Genomic DNA, 23,799 nt, shown 5'->3' with positions numbered 1-23,799 from the left:
CTACTGAAGACCTACCTTCATATTGCCACCACCACAGCTAGCGCTCCGGCTTGGAGAGATACTAACTCGCAGGGGGCGCCTGTTAGCATTGACGCCCTTTGCTGTTTCTATAGTCCGGTCGCCGAGCACGTAGAATTTCATACAATGACCCCAAGCTACCCATCCTTATCGTTTGCGCGTAATTATATTGATATCTCATTACTTGTGCAGGTTTATATTATTATTTCCTGATATCTCATTACTTGTGCAGGTTTATATTATTATTAAGGTTGAAATTTTATTTTTCAATCAACTGTCCAGTCTTAGTTCCCAGACCTCTCATTTATTGGGACTACGTCCAGTAGAAGTCCAGCTACATCTCAGGTTCTACATAAAAATAATTAGAAAGAAGAAAGAAAGAAAGTAGTTTATTTGGAACATAATACGTTTTCCACAATTTAAATAGTATACATAATTTATTGAACCAAAATGGCTCCTAAATCCTAATTTCTAGACCTATCAATGGATTTCAGGTATAGCTTTAAGATTAACATTTCTACTTAAACTTTTTAAGCTAATCAGAAACGCCTCAAGTCCTCCTCAATGGCGTCAATATTAGAGCGTTACCAACTCACACAAGACGCTTGTTAGCTAGGATATCCCTTGCTGGTCAAGCCACTACTGAAGACCTACCTTCATATTGCCCCCACCACAGCTAGCGCTCCGGCTTAGAGAGATATTAACTCGCAGGGGGTGCCTGTTAGCATTGACGCCCTTTGCTGTTTCTATAGTCCGGTCGCCGAGCACGTAGAATTTTATACAATGACCCCAAGCTACCCATCCTTATCGTTTGCGCGTAATTATATTGGTGTCGCGACTGTGCGACGGGCGGCCGCAGTGAGTGTGCGAGCGCGACAGCAACATGATTACGCGCTTGGGGTCATTGGACGAATTTCTACGTGCTCGGCGACCGGGCTTTACCAACAACCTACCTTCATATTGCCTCCACCGCAACTACCCTCCGCCCCATCTAGGAGACATAGGACCTTAAGTCAAGTTGCTTTTTCTACCAATAGAGGACCTACCTTCATATTGCCTGCACCACAACTGGCGCCCATTAAAAAACACGCTTGTCGCGAAGACAGTAGCTGAGCCCACACCAGGTCTCGATCCAGCTGTTCTAAAGGCGCCCCTATCTGTGACCTACCTTCATATTGCCTCCACCACAACTAGCGCCCATCAAGAAGCACGCTTGTCGCGAAGACAGCAGCTGTGCCCACACTAGGTCTCGGTCTAGCTGTTCTAAAGGCGCTCCTCCACCGGCGCCACCGCCCGCCCCTCCCGCCTGGAGAGAAACTGATTCGCAGGGGGCGCCTGTTAACGTGCATAGACCTGGAGAACAAAAGATAAAGAGATATAAAGCAGGGATGTGATGGACATCCGTAACCGTAACCGAAACTTTCGGATATCTATATATATAAAAATGAAACCCGTTTCGCGTTGTCACGGCATCACGTGTGAACGGCTGAACCGATTTCGATAATTCTTTTTTTTAAATGTTTGTGGAAGTCCAAGGATGGTTCTTACGAAAAAAAATTTAAAGAAAATCTCTACGCTAAGGCGGTACGAAGTTCGCCGGGTCAGCTAGTTCGAAATAAAAAAATATCCGTAACCGGAACCGGTATAATATTATTCCTATATCCGTAACCGTATCCATAACCGAAACGTACATATCCATAACATCCCTAATATATAATAAAGTGTGAAGTTATAGCCACGATAGTCGAACGGTGAAGGGGTCGGAATGGCCGCTCGACTATTGTGGTGAGCCCACTCGTGTCACAAGCATAATTAGCTTAGTACGAGGGGCTAATGGGACTATTAGTAATTTGTGCATTACAATTACTAATAATTAAAAAAAATAACCCAAATATCTTCTTATTCTTTCTATCTATCTCTTTTCGCACGTATATTTTAACTCTCTCACAGTATCATAAGAAATTATGATACTGCCACACCGGGGTCAAGCTATATTACAATATTTCATACAGAAAATCAAGTAAACAAAAGAAATAAGGCAACAAACCTTCAATAGCTCTACCGGACACCAGCGCTTCATAGCATCCGTGTAACTTAGCAACAGCTTTCTCTATTAAAGGCACCCAAAGTTGTTTTCTTTTCGCCTGCAATATAAATACATTTTGTCTTTGAGTAATTTGCTGTGCTTACGACTAGGTAATTATTAAATTTTTACCAGTGATCCAAGGTGTCACATTTATATTACTCGAAATAGCTCTCCCACTGACTCTCTCTTTCTTTCAAAGAGTTGGGATATACCTAGCAAGAGAGACATTGAAATTTTTTCTTCTTTTTACAAGACAGAAGTTTATTATGTTACGAATCACTATATTGACCAGTGGCCTAATTCACGTATTTTTACACAGTCAAAATCTCGCTAACATTCAGAAGTCGTCCCCATGAAAAACAGTTCTAAATACGTATTCACAAGGGTCATTTCGATAGATCGATTACTCGATAGGATCGCAACTCAGCGATATGTTGTCGTTGAAGTTTTGTTACGTGAATAAGGCTACAGTTCTTTATTTTAAAATCTTACAGACTTGTATGAAGGGTCACAAAATTGTATGCCAAAAATGAATCAAAATCAAAAAAAACCCACCTGTGAATAAACCAGGTGTCCCTTCTTATTCGCGGGCAGCAAGTCATCCACCGTCACCGTCAGCCACCTCCCATCCTTGCACAGCCTCAGTTGGTACGCGCCTACGCTCGGTTCGCCCCTTGCTTGTAAAAATATGTGCCAAAATGAACCTTAAACTCCAAAAAACCCACCTGCGAATATACCAGGTGTCCCTTCTTATTCGCGGGCAGCAAGTCATCCACAGTCACCGTCAGCCACCTCCCATCCTTGCACAGCCTCAGTTGGTACGCGCCTACGCTCGGTTCACCCCTTGCTTGTAAAAAATATGTGCCAAAAATGAACCTTAAACTCCAAAAAACCCACCTGCGAATATACCAGGTGTCCCTTCTTATTCGCGGGCAGCAAGTCATCCACAGTCACCGTCAGCCACCTCCCATCCTTGCACAGCCTCAGTTGGTACGCGCCTACGCTCGGTTCGCCCCTCACTACCACCCCTCGGACGAGAGAGGAGCGTTCCGCTAGCACTGCTAAAGCGGAGAGCAGCCAGCAGTTGCCTAGGACACCTGGAATGAGGAGATAAGTAGTGTTTATTGTACAATGTACATTATATTTTTTATATTAAGTTATACGGCTCTGGGTAAGAACTTTTAAGACAGTCGTTAGTATGATTCAAAGTAGACATGTTCGTTCGTTTCAGCCGTAAGACGTCCACTGCTGAACATAGGCCTCCCCCAATGACTTCCACATCGCACGGTTGGTAGCGGCCTGCATCCAGCACCTTCCTGCTTTATCAGGTCGTCCCACGCTGCGTTTTTCGGTACGCGGCCTCCATTCCAGAACCTTGCTGTCTATCTGGCTGGGTTTCATCATCATCATCAATTCAGGGATCTGTTTCCAGCGCCTTCTTGCAACCTTTATAAGGGTCACTTACCCTGCGATATGTCCGAGGGCCGCGGGTCCCGAAACACGACCCAGGGCGTCCGGTGGTCGGCGTCCGTGGTATCTGGTTGGGCCGCAGCCAGCGCGTCCTTGCTAAAGCCTGGTCCGTGAGCACGTAGAATCCCGTCCAATGACCCCAAGCTGCCCATGCTTGTCGCTCGCACGTAATTATGTTGCTGTCGCGCTCACACACTCACTGCGGGCGCGCGTCGCACAGTCGCGACAGCAATATAATTACGCGCGAGCGATAAGGATGGGTAGCTTGGGGTCATTGGACGGGATTCTACGTGCTCACGGACCAGGCTTTACCTGTATGAGGTCACCTGGAATCACTTACCCTGCGATATGTCCGAAGGCCGAGGGTCCCGGAAGACGACCCAGGGCGTCCGGTGGTCGGCGTCCGTGTGTATCTGGTTGGGCCGCAGCCAACGCGTGGCGGCGCCTGCGTCGGCGCTCCCGTTGTAGTATAGAGAGCGCGGCGACGCCGGGAACGAGGAGTCTTCGTATGGTTCTCCGCTCTGTAGGTGACACATAATATTGGTGAACTTTATTGGGATAAATAGAAGATTCAAAACTAACAGGGTAGTGGACACCTTCAATTGACATACCTTTTAGAAGCTGTCAATAAACGACTCTCCCTTAGACTTTGTAATACAAAAAGAACTATTTTCTTTAAAAAAAAAAATAAAAAAAAAAAACTATGACGTCAACAGGTCACAAATTCGATTGACTGACAATTTACTGACTTTCGCAACTAAAATTTAATTATACAGTGCACATGCTCCAAGTACAAATGATAAATGTTATATGGTGCCACTTTGCTTTACAATATTCAATATTAGGTGGAACTTAATTCCTTGACTGTACAAATTTCCATAATAAGTATCAATCAGAATAATATGCTAAAGTCCGGTCGCCGAGCACGTAGAATTTCGTCCAATGACCCCAAGCTACCGCTCGCGCGTAATTATATTGCTGTCGCACACTGACTGACGCACAGTCGCGGGTCATTGGACGAAATTCTATCTGCTCGGCGACCGGACTTTAGATCTTAGGGGCTACAATTTAACCATCATAATTCGTACCTATTGCCCCCAGCAAGTAAAAAAGAGGGACATAGACATAAAGTCCAACTCACCGCAGCGCACTGCGCTAACACCTCCTGCCACTGAGTCCACGCGTGGCTCTCTTCCCTCAGCCGTAGTATCTCCATAGGGGTGCTCTCCTGGCGCTCTCCGTCTGAACCCTCGGCTGTAGAGAATAAGGTTTATAATTAATCGACATAGTGTCAATATAATTTGCAATAGAGCAGTGGGAACCCAAGTCAATGAGGGCTATCGTTTTAGCGCTCACCAGTTGGCGCCACTGTAGAGTAAGGTCCTGTCAATCGCCAGGGGTGCCAACTGTTAAGTATAAAAACGATAGCCCTCATTGACATACTGTTTTTGAGATGTCAAAACGCGATTCTCCCGTAGATTTTGTATGGCAAATGGGGATTATGACGTCATTAAGTCACGTATTTGATTTTCTGATAATAAATAAATTTAAAAAGTACTAGAAATCGAATTATACTGACAACTAGCTTTCCGCCCGCGGCTTCGCCCGCGTGGAATTTTGTCTGTAATAGAAAAACTTTATCGCGCGCGTGTCTGTTTCAAAAACCGGGATAAAAACTATCTTATGTCCTTTCCCGGGACTCACTATCTCTGTGCCAAATTTCATCAAAATCGGTTCAGTGGTTTAGGCGTGAAAGCGTAACAGACAGACAGACAGAGTTACTTTCGCATTTATAATATTAGTATAGATAGTATAGATTGAAAACAACTCGAATTACTATGTGTTTTTATCGAGTTGGGAAGCTTGCTTACATTACGTCTTCCGGTGCTTCCAGAGAACTTTTCTTACCTGAGGGCCATCAGTTCTACGAATTTTATCAGTTATTTCACTTTATACACGTCTTTAATTTCAGCTTATATTTCGTCCACGCCTACTTTTGGACATCATCATCATTCATCATCTGTCCAAATGATGTACTCACGTGAGTCCTCGTCTAACTGCGGCTGGTCTGGCGCGGCGGGCAGAAGCCGAGTCTTGGGAGACTGGCACATCTCACACGAGAGGGCGCCACTCGCGTTCATGTAAGTGCATTCGGTGCAAGCCCATTCGTTTGTTTCAGGCCTGAGAAAAAAGAAGATTAATAATTAGTTTCAAAGAATACACAAAGCAAATAGAATTCAATATTTAATTCAATAAAACATAAACACAATAATCTGAGATGTTACAGCTAACGATAGTCTCGACTGCAGGATCACGGCCCCTCTGATTTACCAAATGCAAATAACAGCCTTTGCTTCACACGCCAACCTGAACTAAAGTCCGGTCGCCGAGCAGATGGAATTTCGTACATTGACCCCAAGCTACCCATCCTTGTCGCTCGCGCGTAATTATATTGCTGTCGCGCTCGCACACTCGCTGTACGACGGGCGACTGCAGTGAGTGTGCGAACTACTTTTTATCATAAGAATACTCACTTGGGTTCAGGCGGCGGTGTTTTGTGCCGAGCTCCCCGCCTGGGCAAAGCCGGGGTGTGTCTTGAACTCCTTCTGGGTGACGGACTGCGTCCTGTTTAAAAAGGAAATACATTTTATTTACGACGTCTTGTGTAAAATAAACACATTTTATGAAAAAAAAATTAATAGCCAGGTTTTTTCTCGACGCTATTTTCAGATCTAGGCAAATCATGGTAGCTTCTAAAGGCTTCGGCAGACCAAACGCGGGGCAATAGCAGCGCAGTTTGAATGCGGGCCCGCGCAAGTTGTAATACAAGAAACTCTTTGAAATATGTCACACCTAAACGCGAGCCCGCGCTCCAACCGCGTCGCACTGCAACTGCCGAACGACAAACGAGGCGGCACGGGAGCGGGACAGAAACGGCGCGAGCGCGGGCCCGCGCTGTTGTATTACTATGGCGGCCATATTAGCATGACACACCGGACGCAGGGCGGTAGCAGCGCGTTGAAAGCGGTTTTCGAATATTGAATTTTTTGACAACCGCCCGCGTTGCAACTGCTTTGAAACTGCGCTGCCTTCAGTGTGCCTCAGCCGCGCTGCAACTGGGTCAGTTGCACTGCTTCTGACTCGCGTTTGGTCTGTGGAAGCCTTAAGTTTATAGTATACTTGTACTTTAATTTTAACTTTTACTTTAATTTTAACTTGTACTTTGTACTTTGGGGTCTTTCTGGAAATCCTTGAAGGAGGCCTTTGTCCAGCAGTGGACGACGGACGTCATTCAGTCGAAACGAACGAACTTTGGGGTCAACAATAGACTTACCAATGCCACTGTGGTTGACTTCAGCCGAAGATCCCGGGACCCCGTGCTTGGGCACAGGGGGCGTCTTACACGCTAGGCACAGTGACGCAGACAGCGGGTTCCGTAGCGTGCAAGAGCTGCAAGACCTGGAAAAAAAAATCATCATGATCACCATTTCAGTGTAGGGCAGTCCACTGCTAGATGTAAGCCTAACGAGCACCACTAAGCATATTTTTTATCGAGCTACTCCTAAATAACTTATTGTTCAATTTTAACAAGGACTTATCTAAGATTAAATGATTATGAGGATAAGATGCCACACAGTATCGCTGTTGTATTACACTTGTGAGATATGGAGATTTATTTATTTATTTATTTATATTAGGAAGACCAGGGTTTACATAATTGATTATTTTACAATTAATAACACTTGATAACCACTTATAGGTCCCCACAGATAGAATTGTGGTGGATATTTAAAGAAATTATAATAAACAGATATAATTAATATGGTACACGATACACCTAATGTTGTATTGAAGAGATAGCAATTTAACCATATTTGGACTTCCCGTTACCTCATATTTATAATAAAAAATATGATATTAAAAAAAAAAACAAAAAAAAACTACTGGATAGGCTTGAAAAAACGCTCGCTCAGCAGCCGCCTAAGCGCTGGTATGCTAGTATAGAATAAAATAAGATCGACCACTAAAGGAATCTATGTTGGAATTGCTTCTTTCAGAGCGTGTATCATGCTCGGGTACCAAAGTCCAATTGACCATCATTTGCTAGGTGGAAATCTTCAAAACCGCGATGCAGGTTTGTAAACGTGTGTCAAGCTTGTATCAGCGTCTTCAGTGTGCTTACCATGAGTTTACGTTACGTGTGCTCGCTAGCGACTGCGTAAAAAAATGACATTAATTGTATGACATATTGTGCAGCGCCCCTAGCGGCTACTTTCAAGAAACAAAATCTCCCTAGAGATTTAATGACCCTTAATGATCTCCAAATATAACTATGTAACACCTAAATGTACTATTAAGGAAGCAATAAACTTATTGAGTATTGAGTATTTTTGACGTTTTCGCTAGCGAGCACACTTATCGTAAACTCATGGTAGGTACACTGTTGTTAAATGATGCCTGCCACGCCTGCCTGTCGAGTCGATAGGTGTCGCCATACACTCACCAATAGTTATGTGGCTGAGGTCTGGAACCGGCGCACGCGGCACAAGCGCTCGCATCAGCATCGTTGACGAGCCTATAGCTCTTATACTTAATGTGCCACTAAAAGTGTTGAGCATTGTACTCATTGCGCTGCGACGACTCAGTGTCAACAACTGTAACTTACCAGTAGTTGTGTGGCTGAGACCTGGAGCCTGGTCTGGTGGACATCAAGCTGTAGATCCTGACTACACAGGAGTTGCATGCATGGGTCGCATCAGCATTGTTGACGATTCGAGCGTGGTAGTCCTTATCACAAGTACATAACGTCCTACAATCTAGACTGTTCTCACTAGTAGTTTTGTTGTTGTGGTCTCGAGCCGGCGCACGCGGCGCAAGCGCTCGCATCAGCATCGTTGAAGAGCATGTAGTCCATATTACAATTACATAAGGTCCTACGTTGGGGCAGAAAAGTTCTCGAGTGGCGACCACGGGCTGGAAGACGTAGCGTGGGCAGGCCTCCTACTAGGTGGACCGACGATCTCGTAAAGATCGCGGGAAGAGCCTGGATGCGGGCAGCGCAGGACCGTGCATTGTGGAAAACCTTGGAGGAGGCATTTGTCCAGCAGTGGACGTCATTTGGCTGAAACGAACGAAGGTCCTACAGTGTATAGTTTACTCACCAGTAGTTATGTGGCTGAGGTCTCGAGCCGGCGCATGCAGCACAAGCGCTCGCATCAGCATCGTTGACGAGGGTGGTAGTCCTTATCACAACTGCATAAGGTGTACTTTACTCACCAGTAATAGTTGTGTGGCTGAGACCTGGAGCCTGGTTGAGTTTTTATTGGCGGTCAAGTTGTAGATCCTGGCTGGTCGGACCCCCTGGGGGGTCGCGAAGCCTTTGTAGGGGGGTCGCGAGAGGTCGTAAAAACTACCTCAGTAAAAAAAAACAGTAAAGTTTTAAAGATAATATTATCAGAAATCTAATTATGAAAGTGCGTAAATGTTGTATGGATTGAAGTATTCGGTCCCTACAACATCTTTGGAACATTATAAAATGCATGAAAAAAAAGTGAGTGGTCGGGGGGTTGCGAAATATTTTTTCATGCTATGGTCATGGTCGTGTCATGAAAAAGGTTGAAAACCACTGGTCTAGACTGTTCTCACCAGTAGTTGTGTGGTTGAGGTCTCGAGCCGGCGCACGCAGCACAAGCGCTCGCATCAGCATCGTTAACGATCGTGCAACCCTTATTAAAACTACTTAAAGTGTCAGTGTTTAACTGTACGTACTGTAAAGTCGATCCTTAATTTCGAACTCCAAACTCCTCCTATGTTCCTCTGATTAATTTCGTTGCGGGTCTCAGGACAAACTTGACCATCACTGGTTGGGTTTTTATTGGAGGTCAAGTTGTAGATCCTGGCTACACAGGAGTTGCTGCAGTCCCGTGTACTGTACTCACCAGTAGTTATGTGGCTGAGGTCTCGAGCCGGCGCACGCAGCACAAGCGCTCGCATCAGCATCGTTGACGAGCGTGCAGCGCGCGCACGACCAAGTAGCTGTTGACGCTACCGGCGCCGGCGCAGGATTAGAATCTTTACTTTACAGAGACGCCACACGAGTGTTGATAGTGCACTGCGTTGAACCTAATGCTACGACTGAGGTAACACTCCGTAATTCTACAAATCTAAACGACATGCCTGCCACACGGTCCGTCGAAAATAGATTTTGTTGAAAATCGATGATGATAGCTGTCAATTCAAACACTGCGACCCTTGTTGACACACCGCCCGTGTGGCACGCAATGCGTTGAAATCATTGCGCTGCGATCACGCATTGTCAACACCTGTAAAAATAGTTGTGCGGCTGAGGTCTCGAGCCGGCGCACGCGGTCGCGTCGGCATCGTTGACGAGCGAGTAATCCTTGTTACAACTGCTTAAGGTTCCTGTATTTAGCTTATTTATGTGTGTTTTTTTTTTTTTTTAGGGACGCGCGCTGGTAGCTTGAGGAGCTTTTCCAGCTTCACCGGGCAGAGTGGCGAGTACAGAAGGTACCGATCAGTGGCGAACCCAACTAGAGGGTTGCCCACCGCGGTGTTGGACCAAAGTCCAGCCTACGGCGGGCTCACTCTAGTGGGCCCGATCGAGGGGACTACGGACGCGGCCTGAGGGCGCCACGGTGGGCTCGGACCTCGGCTCAGGCCGTGTCCGGGGGACGGATTGGGTTATGTGTGTTGTCTGTACTTTACTCACCAGTAGTTATGTGGTTGAGGTCTCGAGCCGGCGCACGCAGCACAAGCGCTCGCATCAGCATCGTTGACGAGCGTGCATCGCGCGCACGACCAAGTAGCTGTTGACGCTACCGGCGCCGGCGCAGGGTTAGAATATGTACTTTACAGAGACGCCACACGAGTGTTGATAGTGCACTGCGTTGAAGCTAATGCTACGACTGAGGTATAATAATAATAATGGCGAGCTGTTGGTGAGTAGCGACACCACGGGGCCAGTTGTTAATCCGAGTGCTCCCGAGAGTCGGTCAAGACCCTCGTCTTCGGCTTGCCGAAGTGGAATCCGAGAGGGTCTGCAGGACTTTCACCTCTGGCTTGCCTTAACCGGCCGGCCAGAGTGGAGTCGCTAGAGCTATATGGGTCGTTCTACTTTTAAGGTCTTAACCATGAAAAAAAATAAAGAAAGCTATTTAGTACATTTCATACGACTGAAATGTAGGAAAATTACCATAGATTCGGTATCTGTAGACCAGCAGCTCAGTTTTTTATCAAAACTTATATTTTTTTGCGTTTTACTAGACTAAGATGGAAAAAAATGTATCCTTCGTCACGAAATTCAGTTGTTTAAAACTCGATAAATTAAAAGAAATTTCAATAGATATTTGCATTTATTATTACAAAATCTCAGCTTAAATCAGTCTTGGACAATTGGTAGTTAATCGTTATTTAATCAGGTAACAATTCCATAAAAATCAACAGTTTGTCCCTTTCGTCACATTTACACCTTTAAAACTTAACAAAAATCAATTATTTTTCTCTTTTATAAAGTTATATTGAAAAAGTAGTATTACACACTAAAAACCAAGTATTACACGACATAAAATGAGTTACAAAAAGAGTTAACACTCGCATTTTTGTTGTTTAAGAGATAATATTTATTAGGGGACGAGATCAAACTCTTCGTTACGAAGGAGACGTAAATGTGATGAAGTAGACATCTAACAATTAATAATCAATCTAACTTGAAAACTAATGAGTGTCTCAGCCATTTTTCATTAAGTACAGGCATATCTTTGCTTATTACTAAAATAGATAATGAAAAATATGAGGAAAATCAGCAAAAACCTACACAAATAGGAACTGAAACTAAGAGTATTAAGGAAAAAAAATCATTTCAAAAACTGCTTCAACTGGTTTACTAAACGAATACAAAATTCGTATACCTTTTTCTGAGGTGTTTTTAGTATTCTTAACATATTATCTAACTGCACAAAGGACACATCGTTTAGATGTAGGATCACCTGTTACGAAGGATACGTGTGACGAAGTATACAATTTTCCAAAAAGATCAATAATAATCGTAAATAACGATAATTTGGATCGAAAACTATACTTTATCTTAAAGATTACATAAAAACAAATCATGTTTACAGTAAAACAATTTAAAATTCGTTAAATAAATACCAAAAACCGCTGTGACCAAGGATACGCCTAATAAACACACGCCGCCCGTTTTCGTGCTTGATGTAAAAGAAGTGACAAGCTGGCTATGTTAAACACTTGATTTGAGTTTCGTTCTATACTCTATGGTCTATGGCCTTTCGTTTTACTAAAAAACGTGATCTACTCACGTATTTTTTAAGAACTTATTTTAATATTTGACTGTTCGTGACGATGGATACTCCAATTTTCGGGACAATCTTTCGTCACACCAAAAAAATATATTTTTACAGATAAATAAAATTAAACTTTGTAGTTACCATGTTTAACAATGTATATCTCTTTTTATTTAAAAATAATTGTGTGGCTTCAACAAATTATTTCTAAAAAACGTAATAGTTCTAAGCAACACCTAATGGGGACATGCCGTTTTAGCTTTGTTATAAAAGTTTGAAGTCATTTTTTTAACACAGTTAAATTGTAATTGAAACTTAGCGTAACTAGATAATCTAAACAGGTGTTATTAACTTTATTTAAATAAAATAAATGATAGTTTCTTCATTTTGTATTAAGTATTAACCTTCGTTATTGTGGGGACAACCTTATTTTTGTGATGGACTCTAAAAGTAGAACCACCCATATGCTCCAGGGGTGGAAGTGTTAAAGGGCATAACGCCGCGAGTAACTTCGGAGAAAGCGCAGCACACCTCTCTACACCCCTGAGCTGGCAGACGCCAATGTTGCCCCTCAGTCCGGTCTATACGACCCATGACGCCCATTTAGTTATTTATGTATGTTGTCTGTACTATACTCACCAGTAGTTATGTGGTTGAGGTCTCGAACCGGCGCACGCTGCGCAAGCGCTCGCATCAGCATCGTTGACGAGCGTGCAGCGCGCGCACGACCAAGTAGCTGTTGACGCTACCGGCGCCGGCGCAGGGTTTGAATCTTCAAATAAAATGATTCAGTTATTCCACTGTGAGTAAGCGAGCATAAAAAAAATAAGTATGTATTATATGGTACTCAAGTACAAGATTTGACATTGACATTTTACACTGCGTACTAGTCTCAAATGTGTCAGCAAGGACCCGGGGAGGTTAGTCATTGGTCATAGCAGACTTATCAACTCGGAAAAGGATTAACACCGTATCTCTTTCATCGCTTTTCGCGCGCTGTCAACCGCGAGGCGAGGCGTTTACGTTACGGTGCGGATAAGTGTGCGTTGCAGTATGGAATTTAATACAAACAACAAAGAAGACTGACCGCCTTGAGTTGATAAGTGTGCTACGTTCTTACCCAGTGCAGCAGTGGGGAGTGTAGGCGAAATCCCCTCTTTTTCCTCAGTTAAATTAGATAGGGCTGTTTTCCTGCAGTGTAGACTAAATGACCTCTGATAATGATTGCAGCCTTGGATCAACCCGATTGTTTGAAATCATGACACAATGTTCAATGAATTATTTAAAAAAGATATCAAAAGTACATAGTAAGTACTAGTATAAACTTACCAACTGCAAACAGAAGCTCGTCGCTGTTCAAATCGTGGTCCAACGAGGCTATGGGCACCGTTAGCTTCTTGGGCTCGTTGCGGTTAGGTTCCTTACTCCCACTGGCTTCAGAAGGCGTGTTGGTTGGTCTGGAACTATGAGAAAAGACGTGGTTTAATAAAATATCGGTACAAGCAAGGTATAAATGGAGACGCCCGTCGCCCATTCACTTGCAAAAGTTGCTTCTAATAGAGAAAACGGGCGGGACTAGCGAGGTCTTTGACCTGTGCACAGGCGCGCGTGCAGCCTTGAAATGGGTGCTAATACTAATAGCTGCTGTTTGTAAGTTTTCTAAAGTTGGAATTGGGAGGACTAGAGAAGTCACTGACATGGCCCGCTCGCGTGTCGCGTGTTATGAGAAGGGACTTTCATGAGTGGTGCCGCATCTGGAAAAGATGGGAATCTTTTCCAGATATCAAAGTGGGCGGGGCCATAGAGGTCACTGACCTATTGAGCGACGAGCGGCGATCGCGGCGTACGTTGCGCATGGTGTCGCCTCTTTTTTTAACAAATGGGCAGGGCTAGCGAGGTCACTGACCCAGCGACGCAGGCGCATTTGCCGTGCTGCACGACTGCGTGCGGCACTATACTTATGACTGTCTGCAAGTCTTCTATAGGTTGATGTGGGCGAGGCTATGGAGGTCACTGACCTGTTAATCGGCGCGCACGCAGCCATAGCGCCGTGCGTAGTGGGCGCGTCACGCGCAGCCAGCGTGACGGCGGCGTGTGGCACGCGGCCGCTGCGACACACGTCACACGCGCGCGCCCACCACGCGTTGTAGCGACTATACTAATGGCTGCAAGTTTCTGTTGTTGTAGGTGGGACAAGAGAAGTCACTAACATATCGAACGGCCCGCTCGCGTGACGCGCGTTATAATAGCAACTTTCATGAGTGGTCCCGCCCTTCCCATCTTTTCCAGTAGTCAAAGTAGGCGTGGTCATTGACTTATTGAGCGACGCGCACGGCCTGCGTCACGCACATCAAGCGTGATCGCAGCGTGTGACAATAAACGATGGTGCCGTCTCTTTTAAAAGTGGGCTATCGAGGTCACTGAGTCACTGACCCAGCGACGCAGGCGCATTTCACGCGGCACGCGTGACGAAGGCGTGCGGCACTATACTTATGACTGTCTGCAAGTCTTCTATTGGTTGATGTGGGCGTGGCTAGCGAGGTCACTGACCTATTGAAAGGCGCGCGCGCAGCCATAGCGCCGTGCGTAGCGGGTGCGTCACGCGCAGCCAGCGTGACGGCGGCGTGCGGCACGCGGCCGCTGCGGCACACGTCACACGCGCGCGCCCACCACGCGTTGTAGCGACTATACTCATGGCTACTGTTTGCAAGTCTTGTAGAGATTGAATTGGGAGAGCTAAAGAAGTCACTGACATATTGAGTGGCGCAGCTTTATAAGTGCAACTTTCATGAATAGTGTTACCTCTATAGTCTTTTCTAGTAGCCAAAGAGGGTGGGGCCATAGAGGTCACTGACCTATTGAACGGCGCGGGCAGCCATGTCAGCGTGTATCGCTTTTAGCGAGCGTGATCAGTGTGTGCGACAATAAACATTGGAGCCGCTTCTTTTGCAAGTGGGCGGGGCTATGGAGGTCACTGGCCTATTGACAGGCAGCCATGACGGCGCAATCGCGCAATAGGTTGCAGCTTCCGTTAAGATACTTAACAGTGGTGTCCCCTTTTTTTACTCACAATCGCTTCTAAATCTTAGTGGGCGGGGCTATGGAGGTCACTGACCTATTGAACGGCGCGGGCAGCCATGTCAGCGTGTATCGCTTTTAGCGAGCGTGATCAGTGTGTGCGACAATAAACATTGGAGCCGCTTCTTTTGCAAGAGGGAGGAGCTAGCGAGGTCACTGGCCTGTTGACAGGCAGCCATGGCGGCGCAAGCGCGCAATAGGTTGCAGCTTCCGTTAAGATACTTAACAGTGGTATCCCCCTTTTTACTTACAAGTCGGTTCTAAATCTTAGTGGGCGGGGCTAAGGAGGTCACTGACCTGTTAACAGGCGCGCGCGCAGCCAAAGCGGCATGCGGCGCGGGTGCGTCACGCGCAGCCAGCGTGACGGCGGCGTGCGGCACGCGGCCGCTGCGGCACACGTCACACGCGCGCGCCCACCACGCGTTGTAAGCGAACCAGCACTCGTTGCATTGCCACATGCGGTTCTCGCGGCTGTGAACGTGTTAAAAGTTATTATTATGAGACTTTGTTGGTGTACCTAATAAATAAATAGATAAATTAGTAATTTACTTTCTGCAAATAGGCTTTTATGAAACACTATTACACTTGCGAGTGTTACTTATATTGGGCAAAAATGTCATCATTTCAGCATATAAAAATTCCACTACTAGATGTTACGCCACAATGCAAATTCTCCCGTTACATTTACATCTAACCACTGCCAGCTATCATCTAATAATAACACAATTAAACTGTCACTAATCATTTATTTTAAACAGTGAAAATGTTTATTGCTCCATCTAAATATTTTATGTGAGGTGATCACGAACTAACCTTTGAAAAACACATTATGTAATGCACTTAATAATAAGTTCATTTGACATCATCTTGCTAAAACACAAAACTATTTTTAACACAATTCAAAACTTAGCACTTTTCACAATCTAGTAGCAATATTATTTATCAGTCAAAAAAATACTTAAATAATAAACACACGCGCTAAAACATGCTCGTTTAGTCGTCAAACGCGTAACTTTTTAATGAGTCAATGCAAACACGAGAATGGTATTTCCCATGATTGTGACGAGTTGTTTTTAATGATGGTAAAAACCCTTGCTATCCATTCTGGGCAATCGTACTGGATTTTAAATTTGATACGCACATAATACATAAATAAGGTCAGAGCTATAATGGTTCTGGAGCATGTGTAAGGAATATTTTACATGACGAAAATCACCCCTCTTATCTTAATTTTATAAAAACTTATAAAGGCTTTTAAAAAGCACTTTATACTCGTCGCAGTTTTAAATAAATAAATGGACCAGTGCTGAGAAGAAGCCTTAGTTTTATACATTTCACTACTTGATAATAAACTTCCTGATAGGTAGCCTAATAGGAACTTATTTGTCAGATATACTACTTCTTTTGGTTTCCTAGGTCTCAGATAGAGATCTAGGAAACCATTATGTGGCAGATGTAGATGTAAATAATGTTAAATGTGAGACAATATCTGAAACATTATCGAAACAGTGAAAGCATCTTATGTAGTAAGAGTCTTCCAGTGACTTGGCCCACTTTTAGCTTGGTCCACGGGCCAAGTCGCCGGATTAGGAGTAAGTGGCCTAAGGGGGTAATCCGAGGTCCATGCATACGAAGTCGTGGGCGGCCGTTAGTAAAATATAAAAAAGGTTTACCTAAAGCAAAAAAATAAATAAAAGGAAATAACTTACGAAGATTGCTGCTGCGGCGATGGCCCTTTAATCTCCCGTTGATTGTGCGACACCTTACCAACTGATGGCAACATGTACTGAACTTTTGCACTTGTGTCCTTCACTGCACCAATATGCGACGTCCTAATATTGCTCGCACCAGCCGACTCGGCCACTGGGGATATACAGTTCTCCGCTCCCAACAGTTCATCTATTCTCGCGTAATCACCGTCTCCCATATCATTCGAATATAAAGCCTCATTCTGGGAATTGCTCATCACATTCTTCGTATCTTGAACCGATACGTACGAATATCTAGTCCCGTTGTTGTTAACTTGCAGCTGCAAATTCAAGTCTTTGTATTTCCCTTTGTTCGGCAAAGCGTATATCACACCCTCAGCATTTGTGTCCCAACTGCATTCTTTATCAATCTCCACGCTATTTTCGTCAATTTTCTTCTCCAGATCCTTCCCTTCACGATTCAAGCTGCCACAGTAGCTGGCCAATGATTTCTGGTAGTCGTTAAGGCTCCGTCTACTGGATATGACCTTCCCAACTGGTCTTTCCGCGTTGGTCTGCTCGGAGAAAGACCGGCGGTATGTAGGCCGAATTTCAGGGGAGTTCTGGGCGCTTATCGACCGCCTGAAAGACCCTAGGGTAGTGCTTCCAGTCTGTGGCCAGTCAGGAACGGTTATCATGACCCCTCCTGAAGTAGGCAGTGATGTAGCACCGTCTCTCCCTGATAAAGTCTCATGTCTACCCAATGTGGTGACGCTCAGTCCTCTTGCATTAGGAATCCGGGCCAAGGGTGATATTCGTGGGGATAAGCACGCCTCGCAATGTGTTCTGATACCAGAATTTTCAAGGGTACACTTAGAGCACGCCCATTTCTTTAAATGAAGCGCCTTACTCTGCTCCCTTTGGTATTCCTTCACGTAATTCAACTCCCAATTCGATTTGCTTTCGCTGCATTTCTTGGGTCTTCTGGTCACTGTGTGAAGGCTTCTAAGGAACGATTCCCGAGGGTTGCACTGTGTGTTGTAACCATATCTTTCGGAGACCATCAAGCTTGTAGGTCTGTTTATAGTTCCCCTGGCCTCGTCAACCTTCCACCACTTCTGCTGGGAGTTAATCACGGACCCATGGGATAGGGACCTGGTCACACCGTGGGCATGATCTGTCAGCTGGGTGGGTGATAGCCTCAAAGACTGAAGGTCGAGGTTAAGCCGGCGGCCGTCTGAGTAGCTCGAAGAAGGCTTATACGATGGGACTGCTAGGGTGTTGGATCTTATCATAGTGTTGTCTGGAAACAATAATCATTGAAATTGAATGACACATGTCCAAATTGTTGAATTTTATGAGCGTACATAGTATCTGTAAGTGATAGATTACCTTGGGCAGACTTATCCTTGTCCGTCATCCCTGAAGCTTGATCCTCATCATCAGACAGCCTGAAAAAGAATAAAAGAAACATCATCAGTATGTTTGATCATGCCTTTGGTTAGCAGTCAAGTCTTTTGACGCTTGGGGTGGTCACAATCGACTAAACTAATAAAGTACTGCAATTTCAATACGTAAGCAGATAGTATGCTGTAGAATCTTTTACACTTTGAAAGTAGTACCAATAAAAACCCAACTAGTGAAAACCACTAGTTGGGTTTTTATTGGTGGTAAAGGTGTAGTTACTTGAACAAGATTTGTGATTTAAAGTTGTCCTATTTTTCCAAAAGTTGGGGGAGGCGTGCAATAGTATTAACAGCTAAAGCTCGAGCACGTAGAATTTCGTCCAATACCCCAAGTTACCCATCCTTATCGCCCGCGCGTAATTATATTGCTGTCGCGACTGTGCGACGGGCAGCCGCAGTGAGTGTGCGAGCGAGGACTATAGTGAGTTGGCATTGGCAAGTAGGCAGCTGCAGCCTAGCTGGAGAGCGTCCCACTCAGCAACTCGTTTACTTCAAGGTATTGGAACGCGAAAGTTTAAAATCTTATATTGGTTCTTCGTCCTGCTTAATTTCTTCTAAAGCTAAAGCCCGGTCTGTGAGCACGTAGAATTTTGTCCATTGACCCCAAGCTACCCATCCTTATCGCTCGCGCGTAATTATGTTGTTGTCGCGCTCGCACACTCACTGCGGGCGCCCGTCGCACAGTCGCGACAGCAATATAATTAGGGCCCGTTTATATGGGATGCTGATGCCCGTTTTCACCATCAATTCCTAATTTTTAAGTGACCCCTATGGTAACATTTGACAGGCATTTTGTTTTCATAGGGGTCACTTAAAAATTAGGGATTGATGGTGAAAACGGGCATGAGAGACCGCGCGGCGGCCGGGCGATAGCTTTATTTGATACGCCAAAAGGCCGCGTAGTTGCTGCGCGGCCGCCGCGCGGCTACCGCGTACTACCACCTCGTGGCCACCGCGTACGCGTTTTCAAGAGTCGACTGTTATAGTAAAATAAGCTCTTCAGTGACTACATTTAAGGTTGAAATTAATTTTTAAAGAATCCCTTGACTGCGAAGTGAGCGGCGCGCGCCAGAAAACTCAGCAACTGAGATCGATCGGCGCGGCAGCCGCGCGGCCGCCACGCTATGGAGGGGCGCATCATCCAGAAGGCGACCGCATCCAGACGGCCGCCGCGCGGCCTACACGCGGCCGCGCACGGTGTGGTTGTCCAAAAGAATTTTAATCTTTTGACCTAGGTAATAAGAGTTTAAATTTTATGAACGAAACCTAGTAACCATAGCTGGGCACCGTTAATCAAATAGTTAACTTCGTTAATCGTTAAACCGTTAATAAAATAATTAACTTCGTTAAACGTTAAAACGTTACATTTCGCAAGATTTAACGCAAGTTAACGTTAATCGTTAATCCGTTAACACATAATAATAAAATGAAAAAAATAATTGTATGCAAGGTTTACGATTAAGTACAATTATTTTTTTCGTTTTAGTACAACTGCATTTCAGAATAAAAGCTTGTTTTAAAAAAAGTTTTTTAATTATTATAATTTTATTTTACACTTTTTAGTAGTATCTCAATCTCAGAGCCTTGGTTCAATTACAATACAATTTAGCACCAAAGTACTCGAAAAGAAAAATCCAGCAAACCCAAACTCGATAAGTTTCCACCGTTTCGTTTAGGAATTCCTATGGCCACCTCCCGACTCCATCATCAGGACCCTGGACATTATCTAGTACTAAAGTGCTCGAAAAGACAAATCCAACGAACCCAAATTCGATGCGATGCCGCCATTTCATTGAGGAGTTCCTATGGCCACCTCATGACTCCATCATCAGACCAGCTCAATGGTACCATAACATTGCATTGTCATCGTACCTACTTAATAAGTATACCAAACAGCTCAATCGGTTGAGGAAAACTGGTCTTAAATTCAGTTGCAAGAGTTGTCCCACTGTCCCACAAGTGTCGTTAGTGATCTGGTTACAAAAACTGTTATTTTTGGTTCTGGAAGTTCTGGAAGCCCGAACGTACTTGTCAGAACGCGTTTTTCTAACGTTTTCAGCGTGCCTGCTGTATCTTTTTGGTAAATAGTAGGTACTGGATTAACGATTAACGGACTTAGGATAATTTAACGGAAGTTAACGAGTCCGTTAACAATTTTTAAAGTTAACTTAAAAGTTAATCCGTTAATAGAAATGTTAACTTCGTTAATTAACGATTAACGGATTAACGAGTTAATGCCCAGCTATGCTAGTAACTAGTCTAGCGGCCGCGTGAAAGTTTTTGCGTCGTCTAACTGCTGCCTTACGCGCGAGCGATAAGGATGGGTAGCTTGGGGTCATTGGACAAAATTCTACGTTATTCTAATTTTATTTAGACCGACCTGTAGACGGGCGCGTGCGGCGCGAGCGCATCACACGCCGCGCAGCGCCACGCAGCTGACACGTTGCGGAGACCGCAGCCGCAGCGCCACGCGCGGCTCGGCCCTGGCGCGGAGCCCACGCAAGACCATCCGCTGGAAATAAAAAAGTTTATGGTTGACTCTAAGGCCCAGAACAGACGGTTTGATTCAAACTGGTCGCGTCATGTGTGGTCTCTCAACGGACGCTATGGCAGAAACTTAGATGCAACTAAAAAGTAACTAGCAGTTGCAGTTGCGCTTCACCTTCTGTTCTGGGCCTAAGTCCTCTTTTACATTGCGACTTTTGCAGCGATACAAACGCAATTCAGTCGCGATGCCAGGATTCGAAACTATCATGATAATTACGCTTCATGATAATTATCAACAGCATAAGACACAACAACAATATGACGAATGTATCATATTGTTTCATAAAAAAATCTGATGTTACATTGTTTCAAATCAAGTTATTCGTTGCAAATGTTGTTTTGTTTTTGGTTGCTGATTGTTGTCAAGTTATCAATCGCTAGTCGCATAAAGTGTTGTGGAAAATAGAGAAATATTTTGATGCTAGATAACGAGTGATCATTGTGGAGCTAAATATCTATTTATAACCTATCTGGGTTTTATAACTATCTATGTTTAAAAAAAATGCCTCACAACAAGGGCCAGCAGTTGTTATTGCACTAGGCACGCAGGCCTGTATCGCAGTGACTGAAATAGGCTTACAAAATTGTGCTTAAGTATTTTAGTGGAGCTCTGGTTATTTCAATTAATTGAGACACTATTCAAAGGCGAAACGGCTGGTTACAGCCAAATGGTCTCGATTTAAGATATTATGAGGAATGCTGATTCAATCCCCGCCAACCAATTAAGTATTTGGAAAAACCACTCATAACACAGGTATCAATTTAACAAAGTTTCTGTTTCTTTAACGTCGACCGCGAGAAGTGAGGTGCCTGAGCAGCCGCGGTTGCTACCCCCCCAATGAGAAAGGACGAGCTTTTTTTGGGATACCTTTTCTAATCCCCTCCCCGGCTGGGCGGGGGAAGCAGTGCCTTTAACAATTTAACAAAACTGGAGGAGTGAATGTATTAGGCCCACTTTCAACCAAGGTGGGGCTGAATTCTATTTTAAATAAAATTCTTTGTTCTTTGATTTTGATGTCAACTAAATGTAATGTTAAACACGTTGTTGTAAGGTAAATTTTCCTGTAAATTCATTCACTAGTATAAAAATACTCAGATCAATAAATAATACTATTTTACTTACTGCTACTCAGCAACAATACCAATTATTACTAAAGTGTAACTACCTACTTTATTTACAGACTTGAAATGGAACACTGGGCAACTGTATATTTATCCAAAACATGAAATATTCAAGCCTGTTGAGTTATTTATATTTGTAGGTTCACTGTTTCAGCAAATTGAGTTGCATTTTAATTATTCACAGGCACTCCCACAATGACTATTAACTAACATTGCCAGAGTTGTATTAAAAAGATAATACCTAATGTAAACCCAACTTTTTACTTCTAAACGTGTAAATAACAGTTCAGTAAACTTTCCACCAAAAAACACTTTGTTCACCCCACAAAATTACATCAAATGACCCAATATAATATAATAGTTTCAGGACAATGGACTTATAACGTACCTAGGCGCATTGTGTGTAAAAGTCACATTTCACCAAATTACTGACTAACACCCACGACAAAAAGCGTACCACACATTAATTTCGTTAATGAACTTCGTGTATGACCGCGCAACAATGAAATACAATGGAAATATAACCTAAATACGGCTAGTGAAAAATCGATATCAGAAAAATGACAGGAGCAACAATGAACTGATGGGCAAAGAAAAACTTACCTATTGAAGTTGTTTTCTGTTGGTATGACGATGGGTTCTGAACCAGGGGTAGTTCCGTCGCTTTTTCCTGTGCGACTTGTGTAGTCAGGCGAAGAATCTCCTCTGCAATATCCTTTAGAACCTTCTTTGTCATGACAAGACACCCTCTTGGTACCACATTTTAAACACTTTACACTCTCTGTGGGGTTGATTTGGCCGCATGTCTGACAATGCCATTGCAGCACCGATGCGATAGAGCCCATTTTAATTCACACATGGCTATGAAACCATAACAGTACGCCGTTTTACGAAAACAAATTTCCGTCAGAGAAAAATGAAAACAGCTGATCCACCATGTTGTTTGTATATAACTTTTTTTAAAACAGAAATCACGCACATGCGTTTTGTAATATAAGTTTTGAACAAAACTAAAAGAAAAAAAATGTTTTAAAACGAGAAAGTAAAACATTTTCCCATTTTCCTAGGAAATATTATATTTCCAAGGTTGTTATTTACTTATGTAATAAAAACATATCATTTTCCTGAGTAGTATTTAAAAGCGCCATCTAGTGATTCGCTTTTAAGTCAAAGCCGCTACCCAAAGCATGCTATCACTAGCACGACAATATAGTAACCTATGTTTGGTACTTTAAAACTCTAATAGATGGCGTAAAAACAGAAAATAAATAGAAGCATAGTGTGTAGGATTAGTAGTTGTTTTCAGATTATTGAACTGTAGTGTAGGCAGTGTAGCAGGTTCGAATTAGACGTTGATTGTCTTAAAAAACTATAAGTTACACGTTTTTTGTTAAGGATCATGTTGATGAAAAAATATTATTACTATGTCACATCGATATTTAGCAATTTATATTTTCAAAGGACTTCAATTTCAAACGCTTTTGCGGAAGCTGACGACAAAATATCTTACTTAAAACACAGACCTGTAAAATGTTCATTTGTTCATTAAAAACCCATTAACTCGACCGCACACCAAATAAAGCACCTTAATGATACACATCTGACTGCTTGAGCAATTAATCACGGTTTAAATACTTAAAAAGCTTAAAATCGACAATCTGGCTCATCCATAACAATTTAAATGCAATAACTTTCAAAAACGGAAAATGAGGGTCTGATAAACTTTGAATTATTATAACAATGCCGTTTAACTGCATTATTATTTTATGCTATTAGCTTCCTGCAGAATGCTGTGTACTTATACATTTTAAACTGGTAGTTGATTAAATAACTAGTACAGTTTAAGCTGAGTTGCACACCACCTAACTTTGACCGTAACTTTAACGATAACCGGTGCTTTTTGTATGGAATTTGGCAGGTTTTTGACATTTGTCAAAGTTAAATTAAAATGGTGCAACCCGTGCAACCCACAGCCTTAGTATTTTTAAAAATGTACGCTATTA

At 43.6% G+C, this 23,799-nt stretch overlaps 1 protein-coding gene across 1 annotated transcript; it reads right to left on the bottom strand.

The window, feature by feature from the left end:
• Window positions 1-1,171: 1,171 nt before the first annotated feature.
• sol (small optic lobes) lies at window positions 1,172-22,761 on the bottom strand. The gene is made up of 15 exons (XM_028307608.1): window positions 22,400-22,761; window positions 20,508-20,639; window positions 18,054-18,112; window positions 16,683-17,964; window positions 15,271-15,444; window positions 13,225-13,358; window positions 12,535-12,667; window positions 6,909-7,033; window positions 6,109-6,199; window positions 5,616-5,755; window positions 4,716-4,828; window positions 3,915-4,095; window positions 3,002-3,201; window positions 2,066-2,162; window positions 1,172-1,371 (listed from the first exon to the last, which is right to left on the bottom strand). Exons 1-15 carry the CDS (start codon window positions 22,639-22,641, stop codon window positions 1,172-1,174), a joined length of 3,303 nt encoding a protein of 1,100 aa, XP_028163409.1. The 5' UTR covers window positions 22,642-22,761.
• Between the last annotated feature and the right edge of the window lie 1,038 nt (window positions 22,762-23,799).

The sequence above is a fragment of the Ostrinia furnacalis genome, unplaced genomic scaffold (assembly GCF_004193835.3).
Source record: "Ostrinia furnacalis isolate ACB-3 unplaced genomic scaffold, ASM419383v2 OfSCF2303, whole genome shotgun sequence".
NCBI classification, from domain to species: Eukaryota; Metazoa; Arthropoda; class Insecta; order Lepidoptera; family Crambidae; genus Ostrinia; species Ostrinia furnacalis.
This window is presented reverse-complemented; position numbering and strand designations above follow the sequence as displayed.